We start from the raw sequence: 16,661 nt of genomic DNA, 5'->3' as shown, positions 1-16,661 counted from the left end.
CAGGTTCCTTATATGAATTGTGGTATATTTGCCTACACATCTGCAGCACATCCTCCTGTATACTTTGTCATCTCTATGATTACTCATAATAACTAGTATAACATAAATGCTGTGTAAAAAATTTTAAATACAATGTGAATACTATGTAAATAGTTGCCAATGCAGCTGCAAATTCATTTTACCTTTTGGAATTTTCCAGAATTTCTTCCTTTGGTTGGGGGTGGATATTTTCTGTCTGCACTTGATTAAATTTGTATTTATAGAACCTGTGGATATGGAAGGCCTACTGTATAGCTCAAGAAATTATTAAAGTAGTAATATTAGTATTTAGATAACATTTATTTTCCATCTACTATGCATTGCATGTACATTGCCCAGTGTTCTTTACAAGCATTAACTACTTTAATTCTTAGAACTTGAGATAATTATTATTTTCTATTTTATTAAGGAGGAAACTAGGTCAAAGAAGGTAAGGAGAAGTTAAGATATTCTAACCCAGGCATTATGGCTTCAGGACCTGTGCTTTTAAATATTAGCTTACTAAGCCAACAGTTTTTTGTTTTTTTTTTCCAGTACCTTCTATTTACCAGACACTATGATGGGCTTGGGTTATTGAACAAAAACAAGGCAGACAAAAATCCAGCTGTAACCCAGCTTTCAGTCTAGTTGGAGATATACTAATAGTAATAAAGATAGATTATTTTTGAACAAAGAGGAGGTAAGGAAGGAAGCTATGTGAATATCTCTGGGCAGATCTAAGCTGAGTGAAAGAAGGAAGTACATAAGCCCTGCGCTAGAAGCATGCCTGACATAGTCTAGAAGTCTGTTATGACTGGAGAGGAATAACAAGGGGAGAAAAATAACAAGGGGGAGAAAAATAGAAATGAGGTAAGAAACGTAAATAACGGAGGCCACTTGGTGTGTAACTTTCTTAGTTGTATTAAAGACTCTGAATTTTTTTCTTTGGTTGAATGAGTTAAACTTAGCTTAATGGGTACTTGCCTCACTTTATACTTTGTATCAAGGGATATGCATATTGTTGGTAATCTTGGAGCATTGAGAAAATTGGATTGATTCTAAAACAAGATAAATTGTGCCATCTACATTCTCAGAATCAGAACCTCCAGTAAACAGCTACTTCAACAATCTGGAAGAGAGTAAACCAAAGACTCCTGAATATCTTTGTGTCAAAGAGTATACAAATGTTGCTACAAACGACTTAAAAAAATCCTGTGTTGAAACTGTTATAAATCAAAATTTATGAGATTTTGGTCAGAATTATCCTAAAAATTATATCATTAAATGAATTAATTTTTAGATGAGAATAAAAATAAGTGAGCTAGGCATTAAACTCAACAAACTGGGAAATACTTAAGATGGTAAATGTAGAGAGATTAAAAAACGAAGATTATCTATAAGATGTTTCAATATATAATTGAAATTGGCTATTATAGTATTGAGTAGATTAAAAAGCTGGGTGCTAGTGCATACTAATAAAAATAGAACTCTTAATAAATTGAATAATTTGAATAGACCAATAACCATAATTGGATGTGATTCCAATTAAAAAAAAAAACCTCAAGAGTATTTTTTAAGGGTTTGTAGAGAGTGTGACCAACTGACTTTAAATGGTTATTTGTAGAATAAATGCTTCAGAAGGATATTACAAGGGCGTTTACCCAGTAGGTTATTTTAATGTATTCTAAGACTGCCCTAACAAATGGGGCACAATAAAAATTTTAAATCTAACTGAAAGGTAATTAAGAGTTTACCCTATGGTGAAGGTGGTTATGCAGATCAGTGGTAAAAGGGAAGATTAAGTAAATTATGTTGCGATACCCAGGAAACCATTTGCTGGAAATTTGCTTTCTATTTTATCTCTTACTCTAAGAGTTCAGATCAGCTAAATAATGATTTAGATAATAATAGAACTGTAGAAATTAAGAAAGAGGGCAGTGTATAAGAAAGTACCACAAACAAAATTTTATACCCAAACTGGGAAAGGTATTATCAATATGATAGGCAAATGGTTTAATTGCTTCAAAATAAAAATTTCTTATATGCATTCCATGTTTTTGATGAAAGCACCAACAGGCAAAAAGTAGATGAAGAACATGGGGAAAAAAGATAAATCCAAATGGCCCACTCACATGTAAAATAATATTCAACTGTGTGATTTGGTAGTGATAAACATAGAAATTTCTTATAAGAAATGATTCAAAGTACTACCTAAAACTTATATACCAATATTATTTATACAAGCAAAAATTCTGGAAAAATAAATATGCCCAGTCATAGCAGAATAGCTTCAGAGACTGGTACAGCTGTTTCGTATACTATTTTGCTACTCTTAAAAATCATGTTTATAGTTGAAATGGAGTTGATAAAAAGTTAATATGATGTAGGTGAAGCCAGAAGTAATTATTTTATACCTCTGAATTTTTATAATTGCTTGTTTTTGCCTTAGAGTTTTTATATAACTTTAGTATAATTAGTAAAACCAGGATGTTAATGTTAATATATCATTATCTGAGACAATTTATTTAAATTTCAGTGGTTTTGCCACTAATATTCTTTTATAACAAAAGGAAAATTTTCTTTGTCCAGAATGAATCCATACTCACTGGTTATATTTAGTTGTCATGTTTCTTTAACCTCCTCTAAATTGTTTTAGTTCCTCAGTTGTACATGAGGTTGACATTTTTGAAGTGTAAGTTATTAATTTTGTAGACCATTCCTCAATATGAGTTTGTCTGATATTTCCTTATAACTGGATTCTGATTACCCATTTTTATCACAAATGCTACAGCCACCAGTGTGGTAGCCTTTGTTAGTTTGTCACATCTGGATATGGTGTATCTGCTCGATTTTGGTGATATTACCTCTGATCATTTGATTAAGGTGATGCCTGCCAGATTTGTTTGCTATAAATTTACCATTTTCCTCCCATTTGAGCATTTATTAATGAATCTTACTTGAAATAATAATTAATTATTTTGTCTAAACAATAAGTTTTAATTTCTTTTCTACATTAATTTAAAAAATTTTTATTGAAGTATAGTTAATTTATAGTGTTTTTATTTCAAGTGTATAGCAAAATGATTCATATGTATGTATATATGTATTTTTGTATTATAGGTTATTTTGACTATTTTGAGTATAGTTCCTTGTGCTATACAGTATGTCCTTGTTGTTTATGTTTTTTGTATACACTAATGTGTATATGTTAATCCCGAACTTCTAATTTATCCAAACCCTGCCCCCGCCAGCTATGCTGTCCTCTTTGGTAACTGTAAGTTTGCGTTCTAGTCTGTGAGTCTGTTTCTGTTTTGTGAATATGTTCATTTGTGCCATTTTTAAAATTCCATATGTAAGTGATATCATACGATATTTTTCTTTCTGTAATTTACTTCACTTAATATAATCTCTTGATCCATCCACGTTGCTTCAAATTGCATTATTTCATTTTTTTTAATGCCTGAGTAATAATTCCACATTTATTAGTTAGGATTTCCACTATAAGGGAGATCTTTCCTACCATCTCTTTGTTTATGTAGTTAAGGAATCATAAATTTAAAAGTTTTTCTGTTAATTATTTTGAAGCTCAGTCTGTTCTCTGTCTAGTTGGAATTCCTTCAAGCTGATCTTCAGGTTCTTATCATTTTTTAAGTACCTTCTTAGATTCTTAGATAATAAGATGTACCAATATCATCTTGTACTTACCTTGCCCCAGTTCTGTAATCAGCCATGTATCCAAGAAGTCCTGTTTTCTTTTAATGGAGAATGATACTTCAAAACAAAGATCTGGGTTTTAAGTATGCTCATTGCTCATAGAGTGTCATTGCTTGTAGGCTTTCTTGGTCAACAGAGCTAGGAAACATGCATATCTGTATATATAATATATTTATTAATTACATGTTAATCACCTTAAGTGTTTGATGAAAGGACTCACAGGAATCAAGGAGTTTATACTTCTAGAACTTGATTATAGGCAGTGGATACAGTACAACCAAGCAGAAGAAAGGTACTCACTGAAAAGGATATGGAGATTTCAAGCAGTTTTCTTTGTCCTTGTACCACTGAGTCACAGAGGAACTGCTTTGTCTCCAGGTTCAGAATGACTACTTGCTTACATTCTCAAGCACCGTAGTAATGGGAAGTGCAAATTTGGCTTGTAGTCAGATCTCTTATTTTAAGCTCGTCCCATAGGCATTGCATTCTAGTTATGTGACCAGTTATTAATTTACAAACTTCATTGAAATAGGTGAATCATAAATTCAATTATTATTACTAAACAATGTTGACAGAGTGACGCAATCTGTCACCAAACAACTCTAAGGCCTATGGTGATGGAATACCATTTATTTTTACTTAATATATTTTGCAGTGTAGGTTAAGAGTCAGTAGCTCTGTAAATAACCATGTGGGCAACCCAGACCAGCTGAGATTACTCACTGCTATTCAATTGATGAAAATCATTTATATAGTCTTCTATGTATGTGACATATCTGTGTTTCTGAATCTGTCATAAAAGCTGTGGATTCATGCCGATGACCTCCCGTTACAGTTCACTATCACAGGGTTCATTGTAGCTTTAGTGAATCCTTTCCATATCTTTAATTCCCTTTTCTGACAGAAACCTAGTTCTCATTATCAAAACATACATTTTACTTATTGTCATAGTCTTATTAGTGTGCATACTAAACTAGTATGGAAATTATTAAGAAAGCAAATCTACTAACTAGTGGTGAATATTTATTTAAATTCCTTTATATCTTTAGTCTGAGAATATAGTTATGAAAATACAGTGTGTTCAAAAATTACTTGGATTTGATTGTTAATTATTCATCAGTATTAGCTGCAATATTTCTTTGAAATACAGCTGAGTTCATTTGCTTCTGTTTGTATTCCACCACCAACCCTTACCTTTATTACATACAAACTTTTTTTGAAAATATGAAATATTAACCTGATTTTGAAGGTCAGAGCTATACAGAAAGTCATACTCAATAAATACCACCCCTCCAGCCTTTCTACCAATTTCCATATCCTTTATCTTTGCCCGCTGCAAAGTTTCTTACCCTTTCTTGGTAACCAGTTGTGTTAGTCAAGTTTTCGTGATGCATATGCATATTCTTATTTCTTCTTTTTTACACAAAGGGTGGGTTTCCTAGTGATTCTCTTCTTTGCTTCTTTATTTAACAGTTTATCATGAAAAAAACTATAGAAGTGCATAGAATTCTTCCTCATTGTTTTTATAGCTGCATAGAATTTTTAATCAATTTGTTACCTAAAGAGAGTTTACATTATTTTGTAATTACAAAGTAGTGCTGCAGTGATGAATTTGTACATATATATTTTCATATCATTGGATGGTGTATCTTCAGTGTAAATTCCTAGATGTGGGATTTCTGGGTCAAAGATGGATGAATGGATGGGGGGTAGATGGATAGATAGATGGACAGACAGAGAGATTGATATTGCCAAATCATCTTCCTCCCCCAAAGGATTGTACCAGTTTGCACTTTCCCAACAGTACATGAATGTGTCTGCTCTCTTAGACTCTTTCTCAGAGCTTCTCTAATAGAATGAGTTTTACTGTAAAATTTTTGCTAATCTGTCAAGTGAGAAATATATCTCACAATACTTTCCCCAGCAGTAGATGAATGTGTGTGCTCTTATAGAATGTTTCTCAGAGCTTCTATAATAGAATGAGTTTTACTTTAAAATTTTTGCTTATCTGTCAAGAAATATATCTCAGAATAGTTTTGTGTTTCTGTAATTATGAGTTAGGGTGAAAAAATATCATATGACTGGTGGTATATTAATATACTTATTAGTGGATTATGTGTTCATATTTCTGGCCTGTTTTTTTCTATAAAGTTTTTTATATGTTTTGTTCAATTTTTAAGACTTGGCAGTCAGTATGTTAGGAAAATTAGCCCTTTATCTGTAATAAATGTTGCCTATATTTTCTTCTTTTTATTTTTTTAAACTGTTCAAAATTTCTAAATCATTATTTAAAGTTACCAATCTTTTGTTGCCTCTGGGTTTTGAGTCATATAGTTCTAAACATCTATCTCTAACTAGGATGTAGAGAAATTTATCCACATTTTCTTGTCTCATTTCATTTATTACATTTGGACTCCTGTTCTCTTTGGAGTTTATTCTGGTATATGTTTTGAGGTGTGGATCTAGTTTTATCTTTATCCAAATGTCTAGTCAGTTGTCCCGGCTCACTTTTTCTTTATTTATTTACTTTTATTTTGGCTGCATCAGGTCTTTGTTGCTGCTCATGGGCTTTCTCTAGTTGCGGCAACCAGGGGCCACTCCCTGCTGCAGCACGTGGGCTCAGCATGGGCGGCTTGTGGGCGCTGGAGCATGGGCTCAACACTTGTGGCGCACACGCTTAGTTGCTCTAGGCATGTGGAATCTTCTGGACAAGAGATTGAACCTGTGTCCCCAGCATTGACAGGTAGATTCTTATTCACTGTAGCACAAGGGAAGTCGCTTGTCCACTTTTAAAAAATCTTTCTTTGATCAAGTGTTTTGAGATGCAGCCTTTCTTATATGAAAAACTCTGTGTGTATATGGATTCATTTCTGGTCTTTCACTTCTATCTACTGATGTGTTTCTCTCTTCATCTCTCACTGTCACCTCTTTATGTTTTAATGTCTGATAGAAATTAGTTCCCCCAACCCCCAGCTTTTCTTTTTCAGTGTTTTACAGAAATTCTTCCCTGTTTGGTTTCTTCACATGAACTTTAGTATCAATTTCTCTAGCTGCATAAAAAAGCTTCTTGGTATCTATTCAAACTGCCTTTAACTCATAAATTACCTTATGGAGAACTGATATATTTATAATATTGAGTTGAGTCTCGGTTTTTCTTATTTCTGTGTAAGTTTATTCCTAAGTTTTTTTTTTTTTACAGTTGTAAAGATTTTTAAATTTCGAGATAATTGTAGATTCATGTGCAGTTTAAAAAAATAATTCAGAGATAGCCCATGAGAATACCCTGGTGGTACAATGGTTAGGACTCTGTGCCTGCATTGATGGGGGCTTGGGTTCCATTCCTGGTCAGGGAACTAAGATCCCAAAAGCCATGTGGTAAAGTCAGAACAAAACAAGCATGAACAAACAAAAACAAAGAGAGAGCCTATGCATCATTTTCGCAGTTACCCTAATGATAACACATTAATAATATTGAACTTTCTAGTCCATGAATATCTTTCCATTTATTTTGGTCTTTTAAAAATTTCTCTTGGCAGTGTTTGTATTTGTAATATAGAGTTCATCCATGTTTCTGTTAAATTAATTTCTAATTCTTTTTTGATGCCATTATTGATCCAGTATTTTAAAATTTTCTACTTTGTTGTGAGTATATAAACATATGATTGATAACATACAAAGTTAACCTTATTTCTTACTATCTTGCTGAATTTTTGAAAACATTTTCATTTATTTATTTTTGGTTGCACTGGGTCTTCTGGGCTTTCCCACTGGGCTTTCTCTCGTTGAGGCAAGTGGGGGCCAGTCTTAAGTTGTGGCACTCGGGCTTCTTATTGCGATGGCTTCTCTTGTTGCAGAGCTTGGGCTCTAGGGTGCACAGGCTTATTTGCTCTATGGCATTCCTGGATCAGGGATCAAATTCATGTCCCCTGCATTGACAGGTAGATTCCTAACCACTGGACCACCAGGAAAGTCCTCGCTAAACTTATTAATTCTAGTTGTTTTGTAGATTCTCATGAAATTCTGTGTACAATCATGTGATCAGCAAAAATTTCTAATCTTTTTGTGTTCTCTTCTCTTTTCCTTCCCTCACCTATTCTAGCCTCCTCTCCTTCTCCCTTCTTGTCCTTTCCTTCCCATCTGTCCTTTCTTTTTTCACGCTCCCTTTCCCCCCAATACTTATATGTTAGCTCTACATCTTGGTAGATGCCCTTGATAAAGTTGAGGAAGTGTTCTTCTATTCCTAATTTTTTGAGAAATTTAACACATATCAGTTCAGTTCAGTTCAGTCGCTCAGTCGTGTCCAACTCTTTGCAACCCCATGAACCACAGCACGCCAGACCTCCCTGTCCATCACCAACTCCCAGAGTCCACCCAAACCCATGTCCATTGAGTCAGTGATGCCATCCAACCATCTCATCCTCTGTCATCCCCTTCTCCTCCTGCCCTCAATCTTTCCCAGCATCAGGGTCTTTTCATATGAGTCAGCTTTTCGCATCAGATGGCCAAAGTATTGGAGTTGTAGCTTCAACATCAGTCTTTCCAATGAACACACAGGACTGATCTCCTTTAGGATGGACTGGTTGGATCTCCTTGCAGTCCAGGGGACTGTCAAGAGTCTTCTCCAGCACCACAGTTCAAAAGCATCAATTCTTCGGTGCTCAGCTTTCTTTACAGTCCAACTCTCACATCCATACATGACCACTGGAAAAACCATAGCCGGACTAGATGGCTTGACTAGATGGACCTTTGTTGGCAAATTAATGTCTCTGCTTTTTAAAATTCTGTCTAGGTTGGTCATAACTTTCCTTCCAAAAAGTAAGTGTCTTTTAATTTTATGGCTGCAGTCATCATCTGCAGTGATTTTGGAGCCCAGAAAAATAAAGTCAGCCACTGTTTCCACTGTTTCCCCATACTTGCCATGGAGTGATGGTACCAGATATTATGATCTTAGTTTTGTGAATGTTGAGCTTTAAGCCAACTTTTTCACTCTCCTCTTTCACTTTCATCAAGAGGCTCTTTAGTTCTTCTCCACTTTCTGCCATAAGGGTGGTGTCATCTGCGTATCTGAGGTTATTGATATTTCTCCTGGCAATCTTGATTCCAGCTTGTACTTCATCCAGCCCAGCGTTTCTCATGATGTACTCTGCATATAAGTTAAATAAGCAGGGTGACAATATACAGCCTTGACGTACTCCTTTTCCTATTTGGAACCAGTCTGTTGGTCCATGTCCAGTTCTAAGTGTTGCTTCCTGACCTGCATACAGGTTTCTCGAGGCAGGTCAGGTAGTCTGGTATTCCCATCTCTTTCAGAATTTTCCACACTTTATTGTGATCCACACAATAAAAGGCTTTGGCATAGTCAATAAAGCAGAAATAGATGTTTTTATGGAACTCTCTTGCTTTTCGATTTAGCATGTATTGCTACTGCCAAATCACTTCAGTCCTGTCTGACTCTGTGTGACCCCATCCCTGGGATTCTCCAGGCAAGAAAACTGGAGTGGGTTGCCATTTCCTTCACCAATGCATAAAAATGAAAAGTGAAAGTGAAGTCGCTTAGTCATGTCTGACTCTTCACGACCCCATGGACTGCAGCCTACCAGGCTCCTCCGTCCATGGGATTTTCCAGGCAAGAGTACTGGAGTGGGGTGCCATTGCCTTCTCCTTTAACATGTATAGGTGTTGAATTTTGTCTTTTCTGCATTTCTTGGAATTATTATATGGTTATTTTCCTTTGTTTTGCCCACTTGGTGAATTGCATTGATTGATTTTAAAATATGAAAACAACCCTGCACTCTTGGACTAAACTCCATTTAGTCATGATGAATTATTCTTTTTACATGTTGGAATCGGTTTGCTATTATTTTGCTGTGGATGCTTGTTTACATGAAGGCTCTTATTCCCCTTCTTTTTTCCTTCCCTTCCTCCAGTATCATCACTGGGTGTGGGTATTACAGTTATGCTGGCCTCATAAAACAAATGGGGAGGCGTTTTCTGAAAGGTTTTTGAAAGACTGATGTTATATCTTCCATGAATATTTGGTAGGATTTTCAAGTAAAAGTATCCGGGCCCGCTCTTTAGAGTTATATGCTGGGTTTTTGGTGTACTTATTCTGTCTTATTCTTAAACCCCATAAATGAAATATTATAGTTAATGTATGCAAACAATATTTGGAATCACTTGCTTGGTTACTATATCCTTGCTTCTCTTTCATTCTGTGTCTCCAATCTTCTAGTTTGTTTTATTGAACTTTTCAATTACAAAATTTCAGAAAATTTTTAAAAGTGCCTTTTATAATAATAAAAGGTGGCAATCCTTGCTTTCATTCACATGAAAAAGCCTTTTGCTCAGCGTTCTGTTGTTGTAGGATAGTTTTGTCCGATCTGAATTTTATTTATTTATTTATTTTTTAAAACAACAGAAATTTATTTCATCACATTTCTAAAGGCCAGAAATCCAAGATCAGGGTGTCAGCAGAGCTGGTTTCTTCTGAGGAAACACTCCTTGGCTTGTAGATGGACATCTTCTCTTCGTCTTTCCATGGTGCTTCCTCTGTATGTCTGTGTCCTAATCTCTCCTTAAGACTGGGTGATCTGCAGTGTTTCCAGCATGTCTTCAACTGCCTTGAGAGAGTATTTGGTTTCCTTCTTACTTCGACCTGCAAACTGATAAGCTCTGTTTATTTGACTGGCTGCCCAACTAGCATATTTCATGTTGTCTTTTTTTGTTTTTGCACTTGCTTTTGGATTAGAAGCAATATGACTTGCAGACACGTAAAGTCCAAACAAAGCTCTCATATTTCTGTTGTTCAGTTTCAATGCCTGTGCAAAATACTTTCTTGAAAGTTCGAGATTTTCAAGTCCACCTTGGGTATATTTAACTTCAGCATACTGCTGACAGTATAAGTGATTGTAAGGATTAGTCATCATAAGCTCCTCTAAACAAAAGGCTGCTTTAGCATAGTCATGTTCATTGATATAAAGTTCTGCAAGTTCATGCCAGGCTTCTTGGTCTCCAACAAATTGTTCCAGATACTCATTCAGTTCCCGAATCGCCTCCACATTTTTCCCCTGGGCTTTTCGAATGGCAATCTTACGCTTTCTTGCAGCAGTGTTAGTTGGATCTTCTTGTAAAATTCGATCATATAGCTGAATAGCATCATCATATCTCTCCATGGCTTCAAATCTCATGCCTGTTAGTCTCTTGACTCTGTGACTTCCAGGGAACTGTCTTCTCAACTCCTGAAGACAAAACAATGCCAAGTCATCCCGACCATAGTCGAGGGCTGCAATCATCACCTGTTCATATATGATCCAAATATCATCTCCAAGCTTAGAAGCATATTCACTAATTAATTCCTCTCCAACTTCCACAATTTGCTCACTATTTCGTGAGTTTTCTTCTCTCCATTTTCTCATTTTATCTCGCATTTCTTCCCAAGTGACATCGTACAGCTCTGACACCTTCACCATCTTCTCAGACCCTCCGATCTGAATTTTAAGTTGAGGTTATTTTCTTTCAACTTTTTAAGTATAGCCAAATCTTAGGATGTTCTAGCTTCTATTATTGCTTTTGAGAAGTGTTTTGCTTCTTTAATTGTTCCTATTAGGTTGAATTATCTTTTCTGTTTGTGTGATTTTAAAATCTTTGTCTCTTGGACAGAAACACAGTTTGGCTTTAGTATATGTAATTGTGGATTTCTTTTTAATTATCCTTGATAGGAATAATTTCTCTGTCTATATCCATGTGTGTTTTCAGTTTTGGAAAATTGTCAACTTTAGTTCTGAAGCGACTTAGCAGCAGCAGCTCTTCAAATATGTCTTCTTCCATCTGTCACTCTTTTCTGGGTCTCTGGGTGCCCATATTTAAACCTTATTATTCTGTCTTTTATGTTTCTTTTCTTTCAAGTTTTTCTGTCTTCCTGATTTTTATCCTTCATTTTGGATAATTATTTTAGATTTGTCTTCCAGTTTTCAAATTCTCTTTTTATTTTCCAGATCTAGTACTTGCCCTTTTGTTCATATTTGTCCTCAGATTGTCCTCCTCTTTCCCCTTTTCTACACTGCTCTGTTTTGTTTACCTTTACTCCTCTGAGTTCAGCTTCCTGTTTGGTTATGAATCTTTTGGTAAATAGTCTTTTTTTCTTGTGATGCAAGCAGTGCTTTAAAATATAGTTCTTCTTTAAAAAAATTATTTATTTTTAGTTGGAGGACAATAACCATCTACTTTTAGCAGGAGTTCACTCTAGATAAGTGTTTTGTTCATGGTAGTAACTTAGTATTTCTTAATACATTAGCAGTTGTATTCTTATTGGTTAACTTGTGTTATCTAAAGATCTCATTTATGTAGCTTATTTCTGTGTCTGTTAGTGTGCCGCAGGCATAATAGATAGAAAACATTTATGAAAGGGTTTTCATACCCTTTTAGTTAACATAGTGTTGGTGATATATATTTAGGATTATAGACTTTTTTTAATAGAGTTCATATGCTAGTATATTTCATATTTGCTTTTGTTGTCTAAATATATATACATGATTTAGTTATTTTGGTTTTCTAATGTATATATCAAACTATTTAGTATATACATGTTGACTAACCCTTAACCTAATAATAAATACTAATTTAAATACCTATTCTATACAATTTAGCACTGTTCCTATTACTTAAAATGTATAGGGCTGCACTAAAATGCTGAAAAGTAGTTAGTTTCCTTTTGGTAATTGTTTCCTGACAATTGATGCATGTTCAAATTCTTAAAATTCTAAGTTTGGCACTTATAATGGATTCTGTCTTCATTAATTTGGAGAGTTGAAAGATGCTTCTCATTTTATTCTTATAAAATTGGCCTGTTTTCCCTTTAAAATAAGAATTGGAAAATATGATCTTAATAACTACAGGATTTTGCCATTTGTAATTATTTTAATCTGAACTTTTGAAATTAAATATTCAAGCATCTGGATTTTCTCTGTGGAAAAAATAGTATGCTTTGTTCAGAATTACAAGTGTCTTTTTCTTGTTATCACCTTAGACAAAGAAACAGCCTTGGTATAACAGCACATTAGCATCAAGACGAAAACGACTCACTGCTCATTTTGAAGACTTAGAGCAATGTTACTTTTCTACAAGGATGTCTCGTATCTCAGGTACATATTCAAGAATTCTTAAAATATCTCAAATTCATGTTTCCTGTCCATGTCTAGCTTCTTATGCTGGATTTATGAAAAGTCCTGTTCATAAAGCAAAATTGTCTATTTTCAACATAGTCTAGCACAGCATTTTAGAGATTCTTAGACATCTTGGATGACATTGCTTTTCTATAACTATTTTTGTTGTCTTTCTCTATTTGGGAATTTTTAATCTGTACATACTGAGCTGTATAAAGTTAAAAACAAATCAGCCATAAATATGTAGCTAGCAAAAATAATTTCCATTCAGTTGCCTTCTATTTTTCAATGTTTGTTAAGTTCTAAGCACTGTCATCTGTGCTAAGAATAAAAAGATGAGAGAACTTGTTTTACTCTCAAGGAGTATTGTAAATTTAGTGAAGGGGAACAACAGGTAAATAATGCTGCATTGTATTATATGTTATATAAATAAGCCAAGGGCATTAACGGAACAGATAAGAATATCAACTAATATAACTGGGAGTGAAAAAGCCATGCCAAGTTGAAAATGGGGAAATAAAAGAGAAAGATTCCTGTAGGGATTTCAGAGAAGTTGTATTTAGTCAAAGCTAGTATTAATTAACAAATAAAGGATAATAAAAACATATTCAAAGTAGAGGAAATAACTTATGCGAAGACTTGTATACAATAGAACAGAGTAGTTTTATTGCTATAGGATGGTTCTGTGCCCTTTTTGTAAGTTCTCTGATCTTTAGCCTTTCTTGGTGTCTCTGCTCTCCATTGAGGAAGGGACATTGATACCAACCCTGCATGGTTTTTGTCTTTTTTTCTTCTTTTTTATGGTTTATAGATGATGCATATAAAATACAGTGCTTTGTATAAGATTCTTAATTAGTTGATGTTATTTTTAATACACTTGCTCAAAATGAGCATTACCAAGGAAAGAAACGTATGATATTTTATTAGTTGTTAAAAATTTGGCCTTGAATCTCTCTTGAATAAGCATGGTTGTATTATAATCTACACATTATAGAGAGAGAACCTTTGGACACATCCTCAGGTTTAGAGGTGGAGAAAAGCAAACTATATAGATTCACATGGCATTTTTCTTGTGAAGACTAGAAGAAAGCCAAGCTTTGTTTATAAGTGTGTTTGAAGTTAATAGTCAACAGTCAATAGTTTTCATTCAGATGGAAAGCTTTCTTTGTATTGTCTGAGAATTAAGCCCCTTATTAAACTTCTGTAATAATCTATAAACTATAGTATGAAGCTGTAACTTTGAAAGTGGTCTGAGACTTACATTCTGACTGGCAGAGGGTTCATGTTAAGCCGTTTAGATTTTATTTGTTGGTATGATGTTGAAATACAACCACAGGTAAATGGCAGACATTAAAAAGAGAGAGAGAGGTAGTAAAGAGAGATTGGAAAAGGCTAGTAATTCATAATTTTTTTTTTTTGATTCATAATTTTTAAGTAACTATAACATAGGCATGTTATGGGATAGTAAAGGTAATCACAAACCAATTTATTTTGGTGATATAGCTTTATAGAAAGATAGACTAGTAAGTTAAAACCAGGAGGAAGATTAATTTATTTTTATACTTAATAGATATGGTTATATTGTACTCAACACATGATTGTCTTAGTTTTTAGGAATCTCAAATTTAACTTATCAAATTTGTACACTGACTACACATATTGCTGAATATGAAGTTCCTCCTAGTTTTCTTGGCTGTAAAGAAGAACTTGAAACTTCTTTGTAATGGGTACCTAAGAGTTTGATTGTCCTTTTGTCTATTTTCAATTGAGAACCAACTCCCCATCCTCACTCCTGTTTTCATCTATGAAAATGAGAGATAACTAAGAAATTAATAAATATCTTGAATTCTTAATTGTAATTGAAAAAGAAGCCAAATTATAAAGCAACAGAAGACAGAAAAGAGACACTGAATACACTTTTACAGAATAATCTGTAATTAGAATAGGAGAGGTGATTTGCCAGAAGATATGTATGGATGTTGATCAAAAACCAGCCAAGCAAACAGAATCCTACCTTTTCACAACCAGATAAATGAAATCTAATCCCTGTGCTTTTAGATACTGAAATAATTGTTTTAAAATTTTAATTTTTTTTTAATAACTTCTGTTGAAAGTTGACATTAAACTATTGGGTATGATGGCCAGAAGTTCAGCTACCTTAGAAAAAGATTATAATCTTCTACAGAATGTACATTTTTGAATGCTTGTGAATTTTATGTACTTAGAGATTGATGTCAAAATGTTGAAAGAATAGATTAACATTAAACTGATTTTTAAATGGATATTTAAAGTAACTGTCTTTTCAGTATTTGTTATATTTGTTATTTTAAGTAGCTCACAGTAATAGGGTTGTCTTAATTTATAAAAAGAACCAGTTAGCTATTGTATCCAGACTACTTTGTAGTACAATTGATATCTTCCCCCCTCTGCCTTTTTTTCCCTGTAATAACCTATGTTTTATTTATAATTTGTTGAACTTCCTGAGAATAATTTTTGTCAACTAAGAGCTTTAGCCCAATGACATTTTGATACTGCATGCTAAGAAGGTTTGTTCCTTTTGCTTTTCCCAGAATGGAAACACTACAAAATTGGTCCCTTTTAATGTAGGTCATTAGATGACTGTGTTAAGTTAGCTTTTAAATCTTTAAAATTTAAAATGTTGTGGACAGAAGCTTACTTAGTTTCCTCAATTGTTTCCCTTTATGATAATTGTTAGATAAATTTCTTCATGTCAACAATTTAAGATAACTGGAAATCTCCAGATAAATAAATTCTTAATTATATATCACATAGTATAGTAAAAGTAAAATAATTCTTTTGACTTAATGATTCTTTTTTTTTTTTTTTATTAGTTGGAGGCTACTTACTTCACAACATTTCAGTGGGTTTTGTCATACATTGATATGAATCGACTTAATGATTCTTATAGTGTAATTTCTTTTAGCCTACTGTTATTTTCAGAGAACATTTGAGAAGGAAAATCGCAAAACTTTAAAAAGTTGTGTGTGTGTTTATGTGTGTATATGAGCTAAGAATAAGGAATAAGGAGGAAGTTATGAAAAAGACATTGTTGTAACAGACTTATTTCAAGTTTCAATATAGGAGGCTAACTAACATAATTGTGTGTTTTACTTTTCTTTGGGAGGGAAAATGCAAGTCCAACCTTTAAGCAGTTTTAGAAAACAATGTTTTTTATTTATGCTTTTTCATTATAGGCCTGTTTCTACATTGGAGAGTAGGTTAGCTCTCTTCATTAGAAGAGTAGATTAGATCTTTCATAACCTGACTTTGTGATTTAAATTCTACATCATTTAATTATGAATAGTTTACTGAAATGGATTTTACTCAAAGTATTTGTAAAGAGTTTTGTTGGATAAAATTACTGTTTTCCATGTTCCACCAAGATATTTGCATGAACCTATTTTAAGTTTGACTTTGAAAATTAATGATTAGTAATTGCAGTTTTTTACTTCCATCCCATAATTGGTTTTGAAACACTTCAAAGTATTATGTGAATAAGTATTTCATTTGCTTTTTATTTAAAAATTCATTTTTTAATCTAAATTGTGTTGTTATAAACTGTGTTTTGACGAATAAACAGGAGCATGATAATGTATCCCTCTAAATATGTTCCTTCAAATTAACAAAACTCTCACTTTCTCCATTAATAAGGGATTTTATTTTAATAAATTATTTAACTTTTCTTGATCATAGGTACTTTTTTCCCTTTGTTTTGCAAGAAATGATTGCTTAAAAAAGAAAGAGAAT

General features: G+C 33.5%; 2 protein-coding genes across 5 annotated transcripts in view; one reads left to right on the top strand and one right to left on the bottom strand.

The window, feature by feature from the left end:
* Window positions 1–16,661, top strand: part of COP1 (COP1 E3 ubiquitin ligase) — a 214,756-nt gene that overhangs the window by 89,989 nt on the left and 108,106 nt on the right. For all 4 annotated transcript variants that reach the window (XM_043924369.1, XM_043924370.1, XM_043924371.1 and 1 more), the window contains one exon: window positions 12,758–12,872. In XM_043924369.1, coding sequence (XP_043780304.1) covers window positions 12,758–12,872 — 115 coding nt within the window. The remainder of the gene's footprint in view (window positions 1–12,757; window positions 12,873–16,661) is intronic.
* Window positions 10,118–11,210, bottom strand: LOC122708194 (ER membrane protein complex subunit 2-like). Its single transcript, XM_043924374.1, has one exon. It carries the CDS (start codon window positions 11,199–11,201, stop codon window positions 10,308–10,310), a length of 894 nt encoding a protein of 297 aa, XP_043780309.1. The 5' UTR covers window positions 11,202–11,210; the 3' UTR covers window positions 10,118–10,307.

This window comes from Cervus elaphus, chromosome 14 (assembly GCF_910594005.1).
Source record: "Cervus elaphus chromosome 14, mCerEla1.1, whole genome shotgun sequence".
NCBI lineage: Eukaryota > Metazoa > Chordata > Mammalia > Artiodactyla > Cervidae > Cervus > Cervus elaphus.
The sequence above is the reverse complement of the archived record's forward strand: the minus strand, read 5'-3'. Positions and strand labels throughout refer to the sequence as shown.

Coding starts and splice junctions, on each gene's coding strand:
- LOC122708194 (XM_043924374.1), bottom strand. CDS start 11,201: ATGGTGAAGGTGTCAGAGCTGTACGATGTCACTTGGGAAGAAATGCGA.